The 21821-nt window shown below is 38.0% G+C and overlaps 3 protein-coding genes across 3 annotated transcripts; 2 read left to right on the top strand and 1 right to left on the bottom strand.

The window, feature by feature from the left end:
* Positions 1-3400: 3400 nt before the first annotated feature.
* Positions 3401-6655, top strand: LOC132184258 (multiple C2 domain and transmembrane region protein 14-like). Its single transcript, XM_059597819.1, has one exon. It carries the CDS (start codon positions 3504-3506, stop codon positions 6474-6476), a length of 2973 nt encoding a protein of 990 aa, XP_059453802.1. The 5' UTR covers positions 3401-3503; the 3' UTR covers positions 6477-6655.
* An 817-nt stretch (positions 6656-7472) lies between these two features.
* LOC132184147 (biotin carboxylase 1, chloroplastic) lies at positions 7473-16851 on the bottom strand. The gene is made up of 17 exons (XM_059597660.1): positions 16611-16851; positions 16454-16526; positions 15961-16289; positions 14696-14837; positions 14080-14178; positions 13912-13968; positions 12976-13047; positions 12585-12674; positions 11670-11729; positions 11111-11296; positions 10898-10990; positions 10694-10775; positions 10217-10323; positions 9149-9224; positions 8649-8695; positions 8454-8516; positions 7473-7805 (listed from the first exon to the last, which is right to left on the bottom strand). Exons 2-17 carry the CDS (start codon positions 16496-16498, stop codon positions 7749-7751), a joined length of 1605 nt encoding a protein of 534 aa, XP_059453643.1. The 5' UTR covers positions 16499-16526; positions 16611-16851; the 3' UTR covers positions 7473-7748.
* A 4118-nt stretch (positions 16852-20969) lies between these two features.
* Positions 20970-21816, top strand: LOC132185446 (cytochrome P450 CYP73A100-like; the record flags this gene model as incomplete). Its single annotated transcript, XM_059599219.1, has 1 exon — positions 20970-21816. A coding segment is annotated over exon 1 (831 nt), but the record flags the coding sequence as incomplete, so codon positions are not given.
* Positions 21817-21821: the final 5 nt, after the last annotated feature.

Here is a 21821-nt window from a genome sequence, read left to right as displayed (position 1 = left end):
AGATTCAAAAATAATATATCCACCCCCAAAATTTCAAATGATGGTACAGTCAAATACCCAATACCCACGCCCTTCTTGCCACTGTGCTTCCGGAAATTTCAGAACCCACATGCTACATGGCTGTCAAGGATGAAAACTGGAGAAAAGCTATGAATCTTGAGTTTGATGCTTTGCTCAAAAACCAGACATGGTGTTTGGTACCTTCTACTTCAGCTCAGAATGTTATAGGTTGTAAATGGGTCTTTCGATTAAAAAGGAAAGCAGATGGTTCTATTGAAAGATACAAAGCTCGGTTAGTTGCAAAGGGGTTTCACCAACAGCCCGGCATTGATTTTGGAGAGACTTATAGCCCTGTTATCAAGCCTACTACGGTACGCTTAGTTCTATCTATTGCTATATCTGCTAATTGGCCGGTACATCAGATTGATATCCATAATGCATTCCTCCATGGCCACTTATCTGAGGAGGTTTTCATGTCACAACCTCCTGGTTTTGCACATCCTCAACATCCAAATCATGTCTGCAAGCTCCAAAAGGCCTTATACGGATTAAAACAAGCCCCAAGAGCTTGGTTTTCAAGGCTAAGCACAAAACTTATCACTCTTGGTTTTCATGGCTCCTTATCAGATACGTCATTATTTATTCTCAAAACTGCTACATTTACTATGTATATTTTGATATATGTTGATGACATTCTCATAACATGTTCAAGACCATCAGAGATACCCAAATTGATTAATGAGTTAAATGCCGAGTTTGCTGTGAAAGATCTCGGCCCTCTTAATTTTTTTCTCGGGATTCAAGTACTAAAATGCTCCACAGGTGTGTTTCTCTCTCAGCAACGTTACATGATTGATATTCTTAAATGTGCTAATATGCTTGATGCCAAGCCAGTAGGCACTCCTATGGCCGCCTCAACTCAGTTATCAGCATATGAGGGTGAATTATTTTCAGATCCAACATTATTTCGTAGCACTTTGGGTGCCTTGCAATATTTATGTATTACAAGACCTGATATCTCATTCTCAGTAAATAAGTTATCTCAATTTATGCATCAGCCACGTCTCTCACATTGGCAGGGAGTCAAACGCTTACTTCGGTATCTCAAACAGACACTTCACTATGGGTTACATATTCATAAATCTTCAAACCTTCATCTTCAAGCATTTTCTGAGGCTGACTGGGCAGGTGACAGGGATGATCGTCGCTCCACTAGTGGTTATTGTATTTTTTTGGGTAATAATTTAATTTCTTGGAGTTGTCGCAAACAACCTACTGTAGCTCGTTCTAGTACAGAAGCCGAATACAAAGCACTTGCAAATGCAGCAACTAAAATTATCTGGATTAAATCAGTGCTCACTGAACTTGGATTGCAACCCTCCAAACCTCCCATTCTTTGGTGTGACAACATTGGGGCCACTTATTTGTCTTCTAATCCTGTTTATCATGCTAGGACAAAACACGTTGAAATTGATTTCTATTTTGTTCGTGACATGGTACGCCACAAGACACTTGACATTCGCTTTATTTCAAGTAAAGATCAAGTTGCAGATATATTCACCAAACCCCTCTCATCTTCACGGTTTGCCTTTCTACGTGACAAGCTCACCATCGATCCTCTACCGTTGAGCTTGCGGGGGCGTGTTAGAGAGTTATCAACTGATAACTCTCTCAATGTTATCAAGAATTCAAACAATCATTCAAGTGAAGATAAGGATAGAATTAGTTGAGATAAACCATTTGTAACTTGAATTTGTATTTGTAATCTCTATGTTATCTTTTGTAACCGTTCTATTTATATATACAAAGCCTTAACCACAATTAATGGTAAGGCAGTACAACCCAAACACTAGAGTTACCAAATTATTACAGGAACCAATTTATTTAATCATTTCTCCCTCTGAATAATGCATGGCGGAAGCACAACAAGAAAGCAAGCAACGTTCATTTTTGCAGAAGGCTGCAACTGGCCTTTTATTATAAAGCTTTAATTCTATGAGTATCTTTCACACACACATATATAAAGATTCTCTTATAATCCCGAAATGAGATTTGTGGTAATTTCTCCGCTCTCTTACATCCAATAAAATACCATAAAAATTTAATATTAATTTTAAAAGTTATTTATGGGATTAAGAAAATTAGCGTAGGAAAGTAAAAATGTGTAGTATTGCTCGACCTAAAAAGTGTAAAAATCTTATACAGGAGTACTCATTGTTGATGATTTGAGCTTTGCTTCAAAAGAGACTCAATAATGTGTTAATTGTTTCTCTTCAATAATTATTTTTATTTATCAAAAATAAAAATAATGACTAGGTACTTGAATTGTATGATAATTGCAATTCAATGTTGTAACTTTACCACTATTAATACTCTTCATTATATTTTTCTCTCATATAACTTTAATAAATTATGCATAGGAGGCTCTCCCGTCTCCTGGAGGTCGGTATTTTTCTCTCAATTACTTTCTCCTTATTTTACATGAGCCCATCATCTAATTTAACCAAACAAAAATCAGCTTGATTAGTTTATATGTATATATAAAAGAAAAGAAAAAGAGAGGTAATTTGATCCTTAATTGGATTGTATATTTTCCATATCTCCTCCATACAATCATTGTGAGCAGAGTACGGTGAAGAATTGTTTCCCATGCGTGAAACTCATGAGATCCAACTCATGACTGCAACCATATTCCTTAGAAATTTACAATTTCACAAGTTTTGAGTGAAAAGGGTAAACATACAATCAAAAACCAATAAATACATCGTTAATTACGTCTTCTTTTAATCAGTTCATAAAAATAACCTTTCACTTGAACTATTGGCTTCTAATTAATTACCTTGGGTTGCTTGCTGGCCAAATACAGCATCAAACTTGCAACTCTTTTCTTGTATGAGATTAAACTAGTAAAATTATTTTTTCTTAATAGCTTAAGCTTTTACAATAGATAGTAATCTAACATGATATCAGAGTTTAAGAGTTTTATTTAATCTTGCAGATTATGTTCACCATCTTTAGCAGATTCAGCCTTCGGTCAAAACCTGCGACTCAACTATCTAAACAAGTAAATTTTGAGTTTTTTGACCATCTATCCGAATAAGTAAATTTCATATAAAAAATTTTACATTAGTTGTCCAAAATTACAAACGTTGTGATAATTAAGGAATCTTAATCCCATCCAAAACACCCAAACGTTCACTGATCACTTCAATAGAATCAGCACCAGGTACGCTGCTCAGTCCTAGTCAGCAGTCAGGCTACCCCACGCAGCGTCCATCCAAAAAAGTCTCCAACCCCAAGATCTTGCCACGTTGCCATCTTTGTCCACGCTCCCCACCCACTTTCCCTTTTATAGCTGCCCCCCATTGGCACTCACAAGAATAACAACTCTCTGTCTCTCTCTGTTTCTCTTTCACTCTCTCACATCCCCTGTAACCAATTCAAACAACTCCATTTTTGCTCATTCTCTGTAGAAAATATAGAGCAATCTCTGAATCTACGGAATGGCAGAAGGCTGCGCCAGGAAGCTCATCGTGCAAGTCTGCAACGCCAAGAATCTAATGCCCAAAGACGGCCAAGGGACGGCGAGCGCGTATGCGATCGTCGACTTCGATGGCCAGAGGCGGCGAACGAAGACCAAGTTCAGAGATCTCAACCCTGAATGGGACGAGCAGCTGGAGTTTGTCGTCCACGACAAGGACTCCATGGCTTCCGAGATCCTCGAGATCAATCTCTACAACGACAAGAAGAACGGGAAGAGAAGCACTTTTCTTGGTAAAGTCAAGATCGGCGGAAGCACTTTTGTGAACACCGGGGCTGAAGCCCTGGTGTACTATCCCTTGGAGAAGCGCAGCGTATTTTCGCAGATTAAAGGAGAGCTTGGGCTTAAGGTTTACTATGTTGACGAAGATCTGCCTACTTCAGAAGCAGCGGCTCCTCCGCCGGCGGAGAGTTTAAAAGAGGAAGAGAAGGTTGAGGAGAAAAAAGAAGACGAGAAGAAGGAAGAGAAAGTTGAGGAGAAGAAAGAAGACGAGAAGAAGGAAGAGAAAGCGGCTGGAGACGAGGAGAAGCCGAAGCCGCCGCCGGAAGATTCGAAACCTGAAGAGTCTCCGGCGCCGGCTCCGCCAGCAGAGGTGGAGAATCCTCCTGTTGCTCACATCGAGAAGTCGAGGCCAGTGAAAGAAAAAGAAGAGGCTGAAAAGCGGCCCGATCTCGGCCTAAACGAGCTTGACCTCCGGTCTCTGGCCAGCGGTCGGAGCCGCAGCGCGTGCGACCTCGTCCACCGCATGCCTTTCCTCTACGTACGCGTGGTGAAGGCCAAGCGCGCCAAGCCTGAATCTGGATCGTCCGCTTATGCCAAGCTTGTGATCGGGACCCACAGTATCAAAACCAAGAGCCAGAGTGATAAGGATTGGGACCAAGTTTTCACATTCGATAAAGAGGGCTTGAACTCCACCTCGCTGGAAGTATCCGTGTGGGCTGAGGAGAAAAAGGAGAATGACCAGAGCACGGAGAGCTGCTTGGGAACGGTGTCGTTTGATTTGCAGGAGGTGCCAAAGCGTGTTCCCCCGGATAGTCCTTTGGCTCCGCAGTGGTACACTTTGGAATCAGACGATTCTCCGGGGAATGACGTCATGTTGGCGGTCTGGATCGGGACTCAGGCGGATGAGGCCTTTCAGGAGGCTTGGCAATCGGATTCCGGCGGGTTCATACCCGAGACCCGAGCCAAGGTGTACCTGTCCCCGAAGCTATGGTATCTGAGGCTAACGGTCATCCAAACCCAAGATTTGCAGCTACGCTCGCAGGTCGAGCCTAAGGTTCGGAGTCCGGAGCTTTACGTAAAGGCTCAGCTCGGCGCTCAGGTTTTTAAAACGAGTAGGACATCTGTCGGCTCGTCCTCATCCAGCTCGGCTAATCCAACGTGGAATGAGGATCTCCTTTTTGTGGCGGCTGAGCCGTTTGAGCCGTTTCTTGTGGTTACTGTTGAAGACGTCACTAATGGACAGCCTGTGGGGCACGCGAAGGTACACGTGGCAAGCATCGAGAGGAGAACGGACGAACGAACGGATCTGAAATCAAGATGGTTTAATCTAGTGGGTGATGAGAATCTTCCCTACACTGGGAGGATACACCTGCGCGTATGTTTGGAGGGTGGGTATCACGTGCTGGACGAAGCCGCTCACGTGACCAGCGATGTTCGAGCCTCAGCCAAACAGCTAGCCAAAGCTCCAATTGGCTTGCTTGAGGTTGGGATCCGCGGGGCAAGTAATTTACTCCCTGTGAAAACCAAAGATGGTACACGTGGGACAACCGATGCCTACGTGGTAGCCAAGTATGGGCCCAAATGGGTGCGCACCCGTACGATCCTCGACCGGTTTAATCCACGATGGAACGAGCAGTACACGTGGGACGTGTACGACCCTTGCACGGTGCTCACCATAGGTGTTTTCGACAACGGAAGGTACAAGCGCGATGAAGCCGGGAAGCCGGGAAAAGATGTCCGCCTTGGAAAAATACGTGTACGGCTATCCACGCTTGATACAAATTGGGCGTACATGAACTCGTACTCCCTCACTGTATTGCTTCCCGATGGGGCCAAGAAAATGGGAGAGATTGAGATAGCCGTTAGATTCTCTTGCTCATCATGGTTTAGCCTAATCCAAGCCTACGCCACCCCAATGCTTCCCCGGATGCATTATGTTCGTCCATTGGGTCCAGCCCAGCAGGATATTCTGCGCCACACCGCTATGCGGATAGTCACGGGTCGGCTGGCGCGGTCCGAGCCACCTTTGGGTCAAGAAGTGGTTCAATTCTTGTTGGACTCTGACACACACGTGTGGAGCATGAGGCGGAGCAAGGCCAATTGGTTTCGGGTCGTGGGTTGCCTTATACGTGCAGCGACTTTGGCACGTTGGCTGGATGGGATTCGCACGTGGGTGCACCCTCCCACAACGGTCTTAGTCCACCTGCTGCTCGTGGCCGTTGTATTTTGCCCACATCTAGTGCTCCCCACCATTTTTATGTACGCCTTCATGATCATCGTTCTGAGATTCAGATATCGCCAAAGGGCTCCACACAGCATGGACCCTAGATTATCCCACGTGGACTCCGTGGTCCCCGATGAGCTTGATGAAGAATTTGACGGATTCCCCACCACACGATCGCCGGAACAGGTTCGTATTAGGTACGACCGTTTGCGGGCCCTGGCGGGGAGGGCCCAAACCCTGCTTGGCGATGTGGCGGCACAAGGGGAGCGTTTGGAAGCCTTGTTTAACTGGAGGGACCCACGTGCCACTGGGATATTTGCTGTGTTTTGCCTATTTGCGTCGTTGATGTTTTATGCGGTGCCCTTCAAGGCCTTCGTGTTGGGCACGGGATTCTATTATCTGCGACACCCGAGGTTCCGCGACGACATGCCGTCTGTTCCGCTCAACTTTTTCCGGCGACTACCGTCACTCTCCGATCAAACTATGTAGTGCACTTTCTTGGTGAAGTGACTTAGATGATTTATTTTTGTTTATTTGCTAAAAAGCATTGCTTTTATTATTTAGTAATTGGGTTTACTTTTCAATTAATAATGAGGGGCATTAAAGTGAGGAAAACGTTTTTTGTTGGTATGCCTTAAAGAGTGGAAAAAGCGACCGTTGGTTGTCTAGTGAGTGTGGTGGACCATCCATGAATTTCGAAAACAAGAGGTCTTTACCTGCAATAAGGGTACGGTATAAATTCAAAAAGACACTACAAATGGAGGTGACCGTTAGATGAAGGAAGAGCCTGATATAAATACTTTAGAAATTCAGATATGAATGCATCCACGCCTGAAACGTTGGATAGGATGACAATTATACCTCGAATTTATGACATATAGTACTATAATATAGTAGTATGAATTGGTAATCAGAACATGAACGGAAAGAACTTATTGCAGGATCTCGAAAAACGAGTAATATATGTTGGACCTTTATCCTTTTTTCTTTTTAGGTTCAATAAAGTTCATATTAACTGGAATTTCCAGTTATATTTTGATATCTTTTTTATTAGTAGTGTAAGCTTAGTATTTTACTCCAATGAATAAAAAAGCTTAGTATTTTATACCATCACACACACACACACACACACACACACACATATATATATATATATATGCTTGAAACATCAAAAAATAATACAACTTTTTACACCAAATAATTTTTCTTTTCTTGACAAAATCCCCATTGACAAAACTACCAGAGCCACCGTCTTGATTGGTTTTAAAGATTCCGATCTTCAAGGTTAGTGAGCATTAGGTTTGAATGAATGAAAAAGTTCACAGAATTGATTTGAATTAAAGATACAGTGTTTTCATCTCTACTGTATTTAGTGTTTTTCCATGATATGTCAAATTTTTATTAAAGACCCTAAAATGAGGTTTTACGTCATATCTTGATAGAAGGAATACCTCTTCCCAGTCCATCACCAGGAAAACCAAAACCAAAACCAAAATTTGCTTTATTTGGTACCACACACGATCTACCGAGCAAATAGAATACATTTCAAGAATATCAGTACCATAACATAACAAAAAACAAAAACAACAGCAAAAAGAATGTCTGCAGAATGGAGGCCTAATGGAGACAATTTAACATCTTGAATTAGCTTTCTGCAGCCTCATGACAGCAGTCCATGCACCTCCTTCAAACACAAGTAATAGTAACCATTTTGGTTGTCTAAAGTTTGGCTTTACTGGAACTCAGAAGCAAGAGATCCATCTAAGCAGCTGATGTTGCTAGTTCTTTGCCTAGGGTCGATGGCACCAGTTTCTGGGGCTGTAGGCACATAACAGGAGCCGATGTTAAAGCATAGAAATGATTTTGATAAACTTAACAAAAAGAAAGAAACACACACACACACACACATCAAGGTAGAATGTCTATCATATTTACCAATAAGGAAACATGAATCACTCTGTAGTTGAAATTTGTCTCTTCATGTAACTTCTTGTTAATTTCTTTAGAGTGAGGTTATTTCAATGGAGGGGAAGGTCAATATTCTGACAGAAAACTGAATGTCAAGGAAAAATGCATTTTCTCACAATTTCTCACAAAGTTTTATATGTAATCCTGGATTTAGAGTTTAAATTTGAACCAACTACATAAATCAAGGGATGCCTAGGAATTGGTTTGAAGAGCATATGTATTAATACAATTACAAAACATACGAAAACAATCAACCAAACAGGAGTTGATCAATTGAAATTCTTTTTCGCACCAAAAAGTAATAAATGTGGACTGTTCCAAATACATTATATTAAGTTCATCTTAGGCGGAAAAAAAAATCATCAACTGTGCTACATCTACAATCTGCCAAACATCCCAAACAAAGAGATACTTATAAACACAAATCAAAGGTAGTGTGTATATGCATACAACCACATATAGACATAGACACACATTCAGGGTGAATCAGATTCTTACCGCTTGTAATTCCTGTTCATGCTTTGGGATAAAAGCAGTATCAACCTTGCCATTTCTAAAATCCTGTCATAAAATAGCAAATATTACAAATTAGATAGTTCAACAGAGGGGGGAAGGAACACACGCACAGAGAAACAGACAAAGACAACTAAATAAAAAATTTAGAAGAAATGATACATATCAAAGCTTGCCTACCTCTACATCCAGGATAAGTTTATGGTATTCAATGGTCGTAGGGACCCCTGTGGAAAAGTGTTCAAAGTTAAAATGCTTAGTTAAAGAATCCAATGGGGGGACTAATCAAAACATTATATAGATGCCAAGCACAAAACAATTATAATCAATGAGTATGAATGAAAAACACAACAGAGACAAGTGCAGACACCTCGTTAGTACAAGATCTCCACTAAAGTGCAAGTGGATAAAAACCAAATAAAGGCAAAACGGTAGGGGAAAAAAAACCCTCTCCAGAAAGTACCTATCTGTTAAACTAGCACAAGATGTGTTTGAAGATTTAGTCAATTGATGACACAGGCTTTTTTAGATAAGATGTTGGGGCTTTCAGACCCCATACCACCCTCCCACACTACATAGAATAAATTGCTAGCAACCATGACCACAAAGAAATTGACGTGTAAAATGACAGGAAGAAATAAAATAAGGTATAATCTTTAGTTAAGAACTTGTACAATTACCTGTAATAATAGTGTCTTCAAGAGCCCTTTTCATGCGTGCAATTGCCTTTTCTCTTGTTGGAGCCCATACAATAAGCTGCAGCATGGTGCCAAAGTTGCCAAACTTATTAGAACAACTTGTAGCAAAAATTTCAATTTGGATGAGAAGCCAAAGATTTTGCATCATAAATTCACCATAAGCTGTACATCCATCACCTAACCAATGCTAAGATGGCAAGAAATATATTTCTAAATGAAAAAGTACTTCATCTTCTATATCTATTACCCCCCAAGGGGTTGGCCCAAGTGGTGGAGGCCTTGGTCTTAAGGTTTGCTCCCTTCAAGGTCCAAGGTTTAACACCTCATGGGTGCAAATAATCTCTTGGAGCCACACCCCTTGATGAAAAGTCAACGATTTAACCAGTTCCGTATAGGAAAACTTCCGAGGGTGCGGTGCACGGGACCGGAGTTTACTTTGCAAGAGTGGGTCCGAAGGGCCCTGCCTTGAAGAGGTTCCCGACATCAAAATAAAATAAAATAAAAATAAATAAATAAATAAATGTCAACACATAAGACACTTGATGTAGATTATCTAAGAGATCTAAAGACTGAAACTTAATTTATTTGGTATATGACCAAAGCTCTTTCACTAGAGGACCTGAAGCCAAAATGTGTGCTCTAAATCCTTTTCTCCATTAATCTTTTTTTTTTTTTTTACCAATTCAATTCCATTGTCATTAACAAGTCCAATTGAAAGTTACTGTCACAAAAGTTTTTTATACTTTACCATCCATCCATACACCATAAGCCTAAGCACCTAGACATCAATGACTTAAAATATATAGATATAAGTAGAGTCACCAGGGCAGAAAAGTGCCCCTCATTTACAACTATACTACTAATATCTGCATGAACTGAACCATATAGATTATTGATACACAAACAATTCTGAGCACACAGAATACACGGATGCAACAGCACACTATGAATCAGCATGCATCCACACTAATACTCGATGAGATCAACTGATATATACACCACATCACACAAGGAGAAACATAAACTACTAAAAGGAAAAGTGTTACTGACCTTTCCAAGAAGGGAATCATAGCTCGGAGGAACCACATAGTCAGGATAAACATGGCTATCCATTCTAACAAACGGACCTCCAGATGGCAAATATGCAGTTATTCTCCCTGTTGTCCAAAGTAGATAGAAAAGATTGACAACAATTATATATTACTTGGTATAGTATAGAATATATTGAAACCACCATGCTAATTTGTTTCATTCTAGTATTCTGAAACTCGCAAGGAAGTACGCATCAAAGCATACACTGAATAAAAAGGGTAAAACTAGCAACTTGAAGCCTGTAACCTATTAGTTATTAGGGCTTGACTACATTCTAATAAAGGAAAATTTAGCAACATTATTACATGGCCCAGCTGCATGCAAATGGCACTTGTTAGGCAATCTAACAAACTTGAGAGAACAGTATCTCAGAAAGGATTTCGGTGCATCACATGCATGCAAGAAATAGACCACAGGCACATTCTCTAAACATACCTGGTCCAGGTCGAAATCCTTTGAAGGCATCTTCTGCGTTGATTCGGCATTCAATTGAATGTCCTCTAAGCACAATATCTTCCTGTAGATAGAATCCCAGCAAGAAAGTAAACGCATTGAATTTTATGCTACGGACTTCTTTCTTTTCTTGGATAAAATATTTTATGCTCAAGGCTTATAACTAGGGTATCCCTTTCTCGCTACCTGTTTGTACCGGAGTTTTTCTCCCATAGCTACAAGAATTTGTTCCTCAATCAAGTCCACAGAGGAGATCATTTCTGTCACAGGATGCTCAACCTGAGTCCCCCCAGTCAACCCAAATGGAAAAGCATACCATTACTTGTGATTAGTCCCCTAAAACAGGTATGTTTTGAAACATTCTTATTCAAATCTGCATTCTCAAGAAATTATTTCTACCTGGATCCGGGTGTTCATTTCCATAAAGTAGAAGGAACCTCTTTCATCCAAAAGAAACTCAACTGTTCCAACACCAATATAACCTATAGATGCTGCTGCTGCAACTGCTGCATCACCCATGGCCTTCCGCAACTCAGGGGTCAATGCAGGAGAGGGTGCTTCTTCCAGCAGCTTTTGATTCCGTCTCTGTACAAAAGGCACAGTCAAGAGGGCTTAAAACATATTATTTACTTGCATTTCAAAAGTAGTTGCAAGAGACTTCACCCAAAAGCCTTCCAAAACCACCTCAATTTTAACGTTATACAATAACAAAACAAAAGCCAAAATGTGAATAGAGTTGGGAAGTAAGGTCTCTATTTTTTGACTTGAACAGATCAAAACTCGATAAAAGTATTTACCAGCTTCAGATACTTCCGTTTGCCTATAGAACTTACAACTTGGTTATTCAATTTTGAATATGAAGCAAGCTCTATTTTCATAGTGGGATTCAGCAACCACTCAGAAATCAGTTTGACAAACTGTCCCAAAAATAAAAGGAGGAATGAGTGGGTTCCTTTACCTGGATGCTGCAATCACGCTCTCCAAAGTGAACAACATTGCCATATTTATCCGCAAGAACCTGTAAAACCATATAGAACGCTAGGGATGAACCAAAAGTTGCATGCAGGATTCAGATTGGCAAATTAAACTTAAAATTAAAATTAAAATCAACTAAAAACACACTATATATTACCTTGCCCTTTATTTCTTCATTTCTCGGCCAATATTACCTTACTAAACAATATGTCAACAACTCAATATTATTTCTCTACTTTCTACCACCCAAAATAAAAAATTCTCGTGTCCAGAATCAACCTATCCAAGTCGACTCAGTTTTATGGTAATGAACATTCCTGAATCAACACCTTTAGAATTCAAATGAATCTTTACTGTAGTATATACATAAACCTATGGCATGAAAAGGGCTAATTGACCTTATCTGTACACTCATCTAAATCTAAAACAAAGCTTCCCACTGTTGCTCATTGAAACTGTTTATCCATGATTTACCTTTATGAATGGATAACCATTTCCATCTTGACTAGAGAAATGCAAATCATTTACAACAAGCTGCTATGAGTTTGGAACATTAGAATAACTGAAACCTTTGATTAAACTGACTGGAAGTAGCACATTCTGAAGTTTGCATAGAGCCTGGGATCATGTAGTCTATTAGTGGGCAAATCTAGAGCACTCAGGACGCCCTTAATGGTCCATAAATCAACTGCATGATTTCTCCAGCTGAGCTTAAAGATCCAGAAATACTGAGTAATTTTTTCAATAAAAGAACAGTCAAATAGAATGTCTCCATGAAGTACGGACTTGTTCTCCTTGTAAGTGACCCTTCTTGAGTTTCTGACTTAGTTAAATGAAATTCCTTTGTAACTTTAAGAGATGATAGATTTGAAAAGATATCAAAACACCCAGAAGTCACCTGGAACTCAATGTGCCTCGGATTTTGAACGTACTTCTCCAAATACACTCCATCATTTCCAAAGGCAGCTGCAGCCTCACTCTTGGCTTGCTGCAAATTGAATCAGACTCAATTTAATAAAAAAATTCACAGAAACAAGCAAGCAAATTTCATGACTTCACCCTTCACACCATGCTTATGTAGGACAGAGGTGCTACCATAAAATAATTAATATAACTTACAAGAGGGAGATCATGAAGTTTTAAACCATTCAACACCTTTTTTTTTTCACAATGGAACAAACATCAACTTTTAAGAGGTGACTAGAAATTTATGGAAGTTCAAACATCAAACAGTTTATATAGCAGGCATCCTGAAGTAACATAACAGGAAAATGCATTGGGAGATATACCTGTAGTAACTTCACAAACTCATCAGGATGTTTAGCTAGACGCATGCCACGACCTCCACCACCTGCTGTTGCCTTGAAAGCATAAAATGTTCACAGAAAATTCAATAAGGAATAAAGATGAGATTTAATACTTCATTTAACTGCAGAGTTGTAGGAGTTCGGGGATATTGTTTTCATTATTCTTCTAAACACTAAGATTGACCCCTTTGCAAGAATTTTGATGAGTTGATGCAAGGCATTGTTTCAATTGTTTCAATTGCGCTTAATCTCTTATGTAGACATGCAACATAGAAATCATGAGATTGTAGAGAATAGACCTAGGGATGTTGAATAAGTATGCACAATGTAGTGAAACCATTCTTAACACATTTATGGGTAACAATTAACAACTGCAATAGTTGTAAAGGAGATAATCACTCACTGAAGTGTTTCTCACAGACCTCTACACTTGAATTCATGTCAAACCTTAAACCCAAAGGGTTTTGAAAAAGAACAAAAAAATGTAAAAATAAGTGACAAGTACACTCCACTTTTCATATAGTTTCAATTAAACAATTTCATGGCTTGGACCATTTTATAAGTATGTTTGCTTTCCTTAAAAAGAAAATATTAAATTTTTCATCTGATGAGTAGCTTTATTAATTTATAGGTGTTTGTGACACCAATTTGCTCTTTCCAGTCTATTTTGATGTTCTATTGGTAATACATACTTAGAGATAATGGTATTTATTAACTCTGTAATTGCTATTTTGTTTGCTCATCATAAGCCCCCGAAAATTAAGCAGATATATTCTAGTCAGAAGCAAAATAAAATTCCTACTACTCATAAGTTAGCCAATAAAGATAGAGTGGATGTCTATTGTAATTCCAGGTGCCACAAAAGGCACACTGTGTACTAACCATCATAAAACAAATCACAAAGACAAGATTATTTACCTTAATCATAACAGGAAATCCAATCTCATGGGCAAGCTTGACTGCTTCTTCTGTGCTCTGTAATAGCAATTATGGTAAAAAGACGTTTTTCCAAACAATAACAAAAGTGATCTCACAAATTTTTACCAAGTTGTAAAATACTATAACATCACAAGTGACGCATGATACCTGCAACAGTCCGTCACTTCCTGGTACGGTTGGAACACCTGCTTTCTTCATCGTCTCTCTAGCCGTTGACTTGTCACCCATAACACGGATACTGTCAGGCTGCAAAATGTAACCAGGAATTCAAATTTCTTGACCAAACTCTTGAAATGCGAAATGACTTCAACCATGGACTCTCAATAACATCTTTCTATATGTGACAGAAAATTTAACCATCTGTTTAGAAATTCAACATACATAAACAAAAGAAATTAAGCCTCAAGACTTTGTAATAAATTCTATTAAAAGAAAACACAATAAGGGAGAGACCTTGTTCACGAGAAGTATGCAAGACACCCCTTATAGGTGGGGAAAGAGAAAAAAAAAAAAAACAAAAACAAAACAAAACCCTTTGGAGTGTAGTGACTGGTAAATTTATTATCAGTTAAATGTGTTATTCACACACAACGGATCCATGAAAGGGATCACTTTGGGAATTAAGATATAAATCTCTTACTCAACTTACGTGGAATTTTGACAAGAAATGCCACATTAAATAACATAGTCTGACCCCTTAAAAGATAGGTTCTTGAGGTATTTGAGGTACTTACATTAGGCCCAACAAAGTTGAGGTACTTACATTAGGCCCAATAAAGTTGATTCCATGTTCTCTGCACATTTCAACAAATACTGCATTCTCAGCAAGGAACCCATATCCAGGATGCAGCATTGTACACTTACGGCTGATAGCAGCAGATAAAACGTTTGGAATTAACAAATACCTGTAATAAACAGATCAGCATGCATGTTACACCACTATCACCCATACCAAGAACTAAACTGGAGGAAAATGCAAATATTGAGACCAAAATTAATGACATAAATATATTTATCAAATTTATCTTTGAGGTTTCCTTAAGAAAGAAACAACTTTCAAACATCATTCAGTGTCATTACGGCCTGCAATAGTATAATTCTTAAAGAACATAACCCATCCAAAAGAGATCCTGGAGAAAATGCCACTTCCATATTACAAATGTGAGGAAGCCGAAACTAAACTAAACTTGTGAGGAGGAAAATATTTGAAACATTACTAAACTAGCTAGAATTGCAAATGGGTCGTGAAACTTTGTTGTATTCAACAATATTCTTTGCAACTGGATCTTTATGCTTTATCCTTCAAAACCGATACTGCACAGCCAACTTAGAGTTATACCCTTATTAGAAAGAAAATTTTCTGGAAGTTAAAGTCTCAATAACAGACTGAAAAATAATAAATAGGTAATAAAAAAAATGCTATAGTGTTCCAACTGATGTACGCAAAAAAGTATACAAAAAACATGAACCATACTCTTTATATTAAACTCTAACTTCTAGTTTTTATTTTGCAGATTTCAAGGCTAAGTAACAATGCAATGAGGTTTTGCGCTTGCTTTACCTATTTCAATCTTTATAACGTTAAATATGTCCTCAATTTATGAGGTGGAAAGTAATGCAGGCAGCACAAATAAAGCTTGACTTGGCAGCTCTTAGTCTATGGGCAGAGAATGGATTGAACATCAGCATAAAACATTAATGAGTGACAAAAATTTATAGCTCCATCACAGATTTTAGTGACATCTCCAACCATATCTAAGAGGATTCATCCTCTAAATTTTATTGGGAGTGCACTCCTACAGGATTTGGTACCAAAAAAAAAAGTTCTTTAAAATCAGTTTTTCTCATTTGTTCCTAACCATCATTATTTATCCCAACAAGATTACCCGTTTCATCAACGAAACATAAAGGCACATATAACAAAGATTTGCTGGCATATATAGAAAGGAAGATGCATATATAATAATGAAACTATGGGAACAAACATTAAAGGAACAAAAATAAGAAAATGAAACTATAAGCACTTACGACTGACTGCTTGGTGCTTCACCAATGCAAAGCGATTCATCAGCCAATTTCACATGAAGTGCGTCCTTGTCTATGGTCGAGTAAACAGCCACACAAGGTATCCCCATCTCATGCGCAGTTCTAATAACTCGAACAGCAATTTCTCCTCTATTTGCCACAAGAATCTTATCAGCGCGACATGTAGCATAGAGAGCTCCTCCACGCTTCTTAGATTTGATGCTACTAACTTGTGCACCCTGAGCTCTTTGCCTAGGAAAGCTCAATCTACTTCCCAACATAAAGCTACATTGGGAACTTCTGATTCCCCCACTTCTTCCCACAAATAAACCCTTCCATTGCATCAAGAAAACCCAAACAAAAAAAGTGAATTTTTTGATAATGTAAAGATTCCTTTCTGACCCATTTCACAATCCACCAATTTGAGCACAACCCAACACTTAGCACCAGAAATTAAATTCAAAGAAACAAGAAAATGAGTTATAGAGGGACTTACAGGAGGTGAGGTGACAGATTTACACAAAGGCATTGTGGCATCCATTTTCAGAACGAAGGGAAACAAAGAATGCCTAAAACAAAACAAACCCATTTGAATCAAATAAAAACTGATATCAATCTTAGCATCATTATCCAACGGTAAGTGTGAAAAATACCTCTAGAATGGGAACGATAATGGCAGGTTCTGATCCAAAATTTCAGAGAGTGTTTGAGAGAGAGATAGAAAGAATGTTACTTGGGAAGAGAGAAAGACAAGAGGAAAGTAGCGAGAGTGGGTGAAGCCGTTGGGATTTGAAGAAGTCTGATGGGAGGACTGAGGAGATGTCGATGAAAACGAGGGAAGTTAGCAGATTGGAAGCTCCGCCTGTGTGTGTGTACAACAGTACAAGTGCTTGACTTTTCCGCTAGTTATATTTTGCATTTCTTTGCTTTATTTTTATTATTATTATTATTATTATTTTAAGCATTACACGTACATTTATCACTTACTTATTTTTTTTTAAAAAAAAAAAATCAACATTAAATCTGTAGAACTTATATGTTTATAAAAAATAAAAATCAAATAGTTCTCTATTTTTTTCACTATGAATTGACATTTATATAATGCAATTAATAATCTAATTATTGAATAAATGACACAAGTTAGGAGGAGTCACATAAAAGAATAATTAATATAATATGTGAATAAGTAATAATTTAACATATTATTTTAGTCGTGAGGTTGAATAATAATTCTCAAGTTTACTCTCTGTTTTAGTTTGGATCTCGAGCCTACATGCAATTAAGGAGAATAATAAAGTATTATTTTTATTATTTTTAATTAATCAAATTTAGAATAAGTAATGATTTAATAATATAATTTGTATAAAATTTAAATATTTAATTTTTTTAGATTAAATAATATCTTAATATGATATTTTTGGACCTCGCAATTGTAAAATAGTTATCTTCATGGATGGAATATGGTGATAAACTCATGCATGTTAAAGTGCACTAACGATATAAGGAGGATTAGAGTCCTTACAAATGTGACGTGGCTTTTAAAATCATCATTGAATTTAAGATGATCACTATTAAATTTTAATCTATTGGTGATTTTAAATGTCACATCACATTTGAGAGGATTCTATAAAGACTCTAGTATTTCTTATATGATTACTTATTGAAGTGTCATAACCAAATGGTATCATATCTCCTCTTCAAAGGAGTGAGTAAAGATATTAGGAAGACTATAGTCTTCCTTGAGTTCTCTCAAATGTGATGTGGCTTTAAAATCATCATTAAATGTGAGATGATTATTGTTGAATTTTTAATTTATTGGTAATTTTAAAAGCCACATTACATTTGGGATAACTTAATGAGGATTCTAGTCCTCCTTATATCATAACTCATTTGTTGAAATAGATTTATTTTGTGCTTCTGACGACCTTTTTCTTTTCTTTTCTTTTTTTCTTAAGTAAGGAGCCTCTCTTTTGGCATGTGAATAGAATGAATTCGTGTTAAATATTTTAATTAATTTTAATTATCCACTTTTTCAAAGCAGGTACATATCATCATATATTTGAACGATAATTTGTACTATTCCATTTAAATATTCTTTTTTTTTTCTTTCAAGAATCTACATTATAAAGTCATGTGCATGTCTTATTAGAAGTCTTTTTTTTTTTTTTTTTTTTTCTAAAATGCTCACCAAATTTAGTGAGCTATGTAACGAGGTATCAATTTTTGAACTAGAGTAGTTGACCCAATGCAACTATGTCTTCATCCAAAGTTACATCTTGACTAGCTAAAATAACCTTTGGACTCGTCGAATCTAATGCTTTCTCGCCTATCATTCAATGCTTAGATCCCATTTGGTGTTTGCTCCATCGGGGAGGGCCCAACATTTTTTTTTGGCATGAAAAAGCGCTTTGGACTCTCTCACTTACTCTCCCTACGCTCGTTTAGTGAAAAATTGAAACGTCTTTTTGGGCTAAGGCCGAAACCCCAAAGCCAAAAAGGGGCTTATTTTAAAGATTCATCATATCATTTTTAAACTATCAATTTCTATCTTCTTATTTTTTTTTCATGGCAAACTACCAATTTATATGACAATGTTGTTACTATAACTCCTTGATTTCTCATTTAATATTCATGTCATCGACAAGATTACCATAGATAGAGGATACAACAGGAACATACTAGGTTTGGTTTGTTAAGTTTATAAAAAAATAAAAAAATAAAAAGTGTTATTTTAATGAGTTTGAACATGTTATCTAAACTCTAAGCTTTATCCTAATAATTAATTATTTTTACACCATTTATATTATCTACTAAAGTTTTTGGTGGTCCAATAATGAGTTTGCACTATTGGTCCATCTCCATGAATTGTGTTTTGGTGGTCCAACAGTGATACTCACGTATTTCTAAATGTTATAAATGAGTATATATTATTCGAAGGCCAAAAGAAAAAAGAGTTTCTATTTCTCAAGTACTATCTATCCTCTCTAATTTTTCTTTTTTACTTTCATCTTTTACTTTTGTAATTTTTTTAATCCTCTTTTATCAGGCACGAAACCATTTAGAGTACTGTTAAGGGCACTACAACTTTTACTACAAGTCTTTTATAAATTGACTTTACAGTACTTTATGTAACACTTACCATATCTACTAAACAATTAAACTTACTTGTCAAAAGTTTATTGCTTAATTTTTTACCATGGTAGTGCCACGTGATATTCATATATACTGTCACCTAAATTTATAAAGAAAACGTAGTAAAAAGTCTCATACTTCAAACATTTTTCAACCATTTATAGTGATTTCAGTGTGGAACGAAACAAGGCATCAACTAAATATCTTGGTTGTGGTGGATCCACTTCATATCACAAAGCTATTTACTTAAAAAAAATATATAAAATAAAATAAAATCTAAGCCAATAAAGAAAAGGTAATAAAGCGGGATCTTTTCAATTTTTGATCAGGATAGAAGAAAGAATAAGTGGCCTAGCGTGAATGCTTCCAAACACAAAATTGAAGGTGACCTATCTAGTTAAAAAACGTGCACTATAATTTGCACTCCTAAAAACTTTACAAACTTTCCGCTATATACAAATAAAGCAAGTTTACTTTAATACCAGAACTAATCGAAACAAAATTCCGGTCTTTAAAATGTGACCGATGCTAAATGACAAAGATAATGTTAATTGCATCTCCTTCCCGCAAAAGCGAGTTAGTCCCAAACCTATTTACTTATATTTAAATTCAAATGCGTGACTTTAATTTTTTCACGTGTGATAATTAAGCTGCAATTCTTAAACCTTTGACCTGGCCAAATTGAAGTCAGATTTGCCGTGCAAGACTTCATGGGCCCCAATTCACGCATTCGTGTCCTTTTCTCGGAAAGGACCCAAAACCATTAACCAGCTACCATTGTTGATTGGGTTGGTGGAAAGGTTGAAATATTAGGCCTATAGAGTGTAGATTATGTGAAAACACCCCAATAAAATATGGAGACCTACCATTTACTGCTCCTTTCCGTACTTAACACTCCATTAACCTCCAATTAAGATTTTGGGTAAAGATATTGACCACGCCTGGCGTGCATCAACAGTGATGCACGCCAGATAACTACAATTACACTACAATACACTACAATTCAGATAACTCATATTGGCGTGCGGAACTCTACATTCCTAGGGAAGGTGGGTTCTATTGCCCCTTTGGGCTGCTTGATTTGCAGTATAATTTGAACACTCCAAGCGTATAGATCTTGAACCCACAAACTCATATACTCTCATCATTAAAAAGAAAAACTAATAGCTGATAATGGGCTCCGCTGACTCTTTGAGTTGCCACTATATTTCGAGCACCCCATATAGAGGGGTTGCGGAACCCACCTCGTAATTTAAAGGTGATTTCGAGACAGAGTTTTTCTTCAAACTGAGTTAGAAGAAGTTCTTTCAACTTAACCTATCTATAAAAATAACATGTGTCCTTTTTTTTTTTTTTTTGAAGGAATGTGTCATTTTTTTTTTATAGCATGTGAGATGCACATAAGTTTTCAATAAAATTTATTTCAATTTTGTTTATACTATTAAAAAAAGCATGTATTTTTCACATGTTTAATGGACACATGTCATTTTTATAGATTAAGTTGAAAAAACTTCCTCCAACCCAATTTGGAGAAAAATTCTATCCTTGATTCAGCCGCCACCTAAATTTTTTATTTTGTTTTTTCATTTTTTTATATTTATATTTATACTGAATTAAATAATTTTGAAAAAATCAAAGAGAGATGAGGATGACGTTGGAAGCATTACACCAACCAACTGAAGCTTTGACCTCATGACAAGTCGGAAAACTGACTCCTCCTCCTCCTCCTCCTACCTTGGTTTCAATAGATCGCCCATGGATTCTGTAAAAACCATTGAACACCAACCCTCCTACCCCCACTACTTCTCAGTATATATAAAGCCTAACCCATTTCCCTCTCCTTCTCAACTCCCACATTCTTCCTTTTTCTTCCTCTTTTCCTCTCTCTCTCTCACCATGGCTCATCTCTTTGCAACAACCATTATCACAGTAATATTCCTTATTTCAGCCACCAACTTCTTCTTCTCCCCAACCCTTCTCTCAGCCACCCTCCCACTACTTCCCCTCATTGTCTTCTACTTCGGCCGCCGCCGCAGCTCCGCCAACCTCCCGCCAGGCCCTTTCTCCATTCCAATATTCGGAAACTGGCTGCAAGTTGGCAATGACTTAAACCACGGCGTTTTAGCCACCATGGCTCAAACCTACGGCCCCCTGTTCCTCCTCAAACTCGGCTCCAAAAACTTAGCCGTCGTGTCGAACCCCGAGCTCGCCACCCAAGTCCTCCACACGCAGGGTGTCGAGTTCGGGTCGCGCCCGCGAAACGTGGTCTTCGATATATTTACCGGCAATGGGCAGGACATGGTGTTCACCGTGTACAGCGATCATTGGCGGAAGATGCGCCGCATCATGACTCTGCCGTTTTTCACCAACAAAGTTGTGCACAGCTACAGTGACATGTGGGAGGAGGAGATGGATCTTGTTGTTGATGATCTGAAGAAAGATGAGATGGTGAAGACGAAGGGGTTGGTGATCAGGAAGCGGCTGCAATTGATGCTCTACAATATCATGTATCGGATGATGTTTGATGCAAAGTTTGAGTCGCAGGAGGACCCTTTGTTCATCGATGCGACTCGGTTTAATGCTGAGAGGAGTCGGTTGGCTCAGAGCTTTGAGTATAATTATGGAGATTTCATTCCTCTGCTTCGACCCTTTTTGAGAGGCTACTTGAACAAATGCAGAGATTTGCAGAGTAGACGGCTGGCTTTTTTCAATAACTTCTTCGTTGAGAAAAG

Source organism: Corylus avellana, chromosome ca6 (genome assembly GCF_901000735.1).
Source record: "Corylus avellana chromosome ca6, CavTom2PMs-1.0".
Taxonomy (NCBI): Eukaryota; Viridiplantae; Streptophyta; class Magnoliopsida; order Fagales; family Betulaceae; genus Corylus; species Corylus avellana.
The sequence above is the reverse complement of the archived record's forward strand: the minus strand, read 5'-3'. Positions and strand labels throughout refer to the sequence as shown.

Coding starts and splice junctions, on each gene's coding strand:
- LOC132184258 (XM_059597819.1), top strand. CDS start 3,504: ATGGCAGAAGGCTGCGCCAGGAAGCTCATCGTGCAAGTCTGCAACGCC.
- LOC132184147 (XM_059597660.1), bottom strand. CDS start 16,498: ATGGATGCCACAATGCCTTTGTGTAAATCTGTCACCTCACCTCCT. Junction 13,969..14,079: donor GAAGTGACGGACTGTTGCAG/GTATCATGCGTC, acceptor TTGCTATTACAG/AGCACAGAAGAAGCAGTCAA. Junction 10,776..10,897: donor AAAAACTCCGGTACAAACAG/GTAGCGAGAAAG, acceptor TTCTATCTACAG/GAAGATATTGTGCTTAGAGG.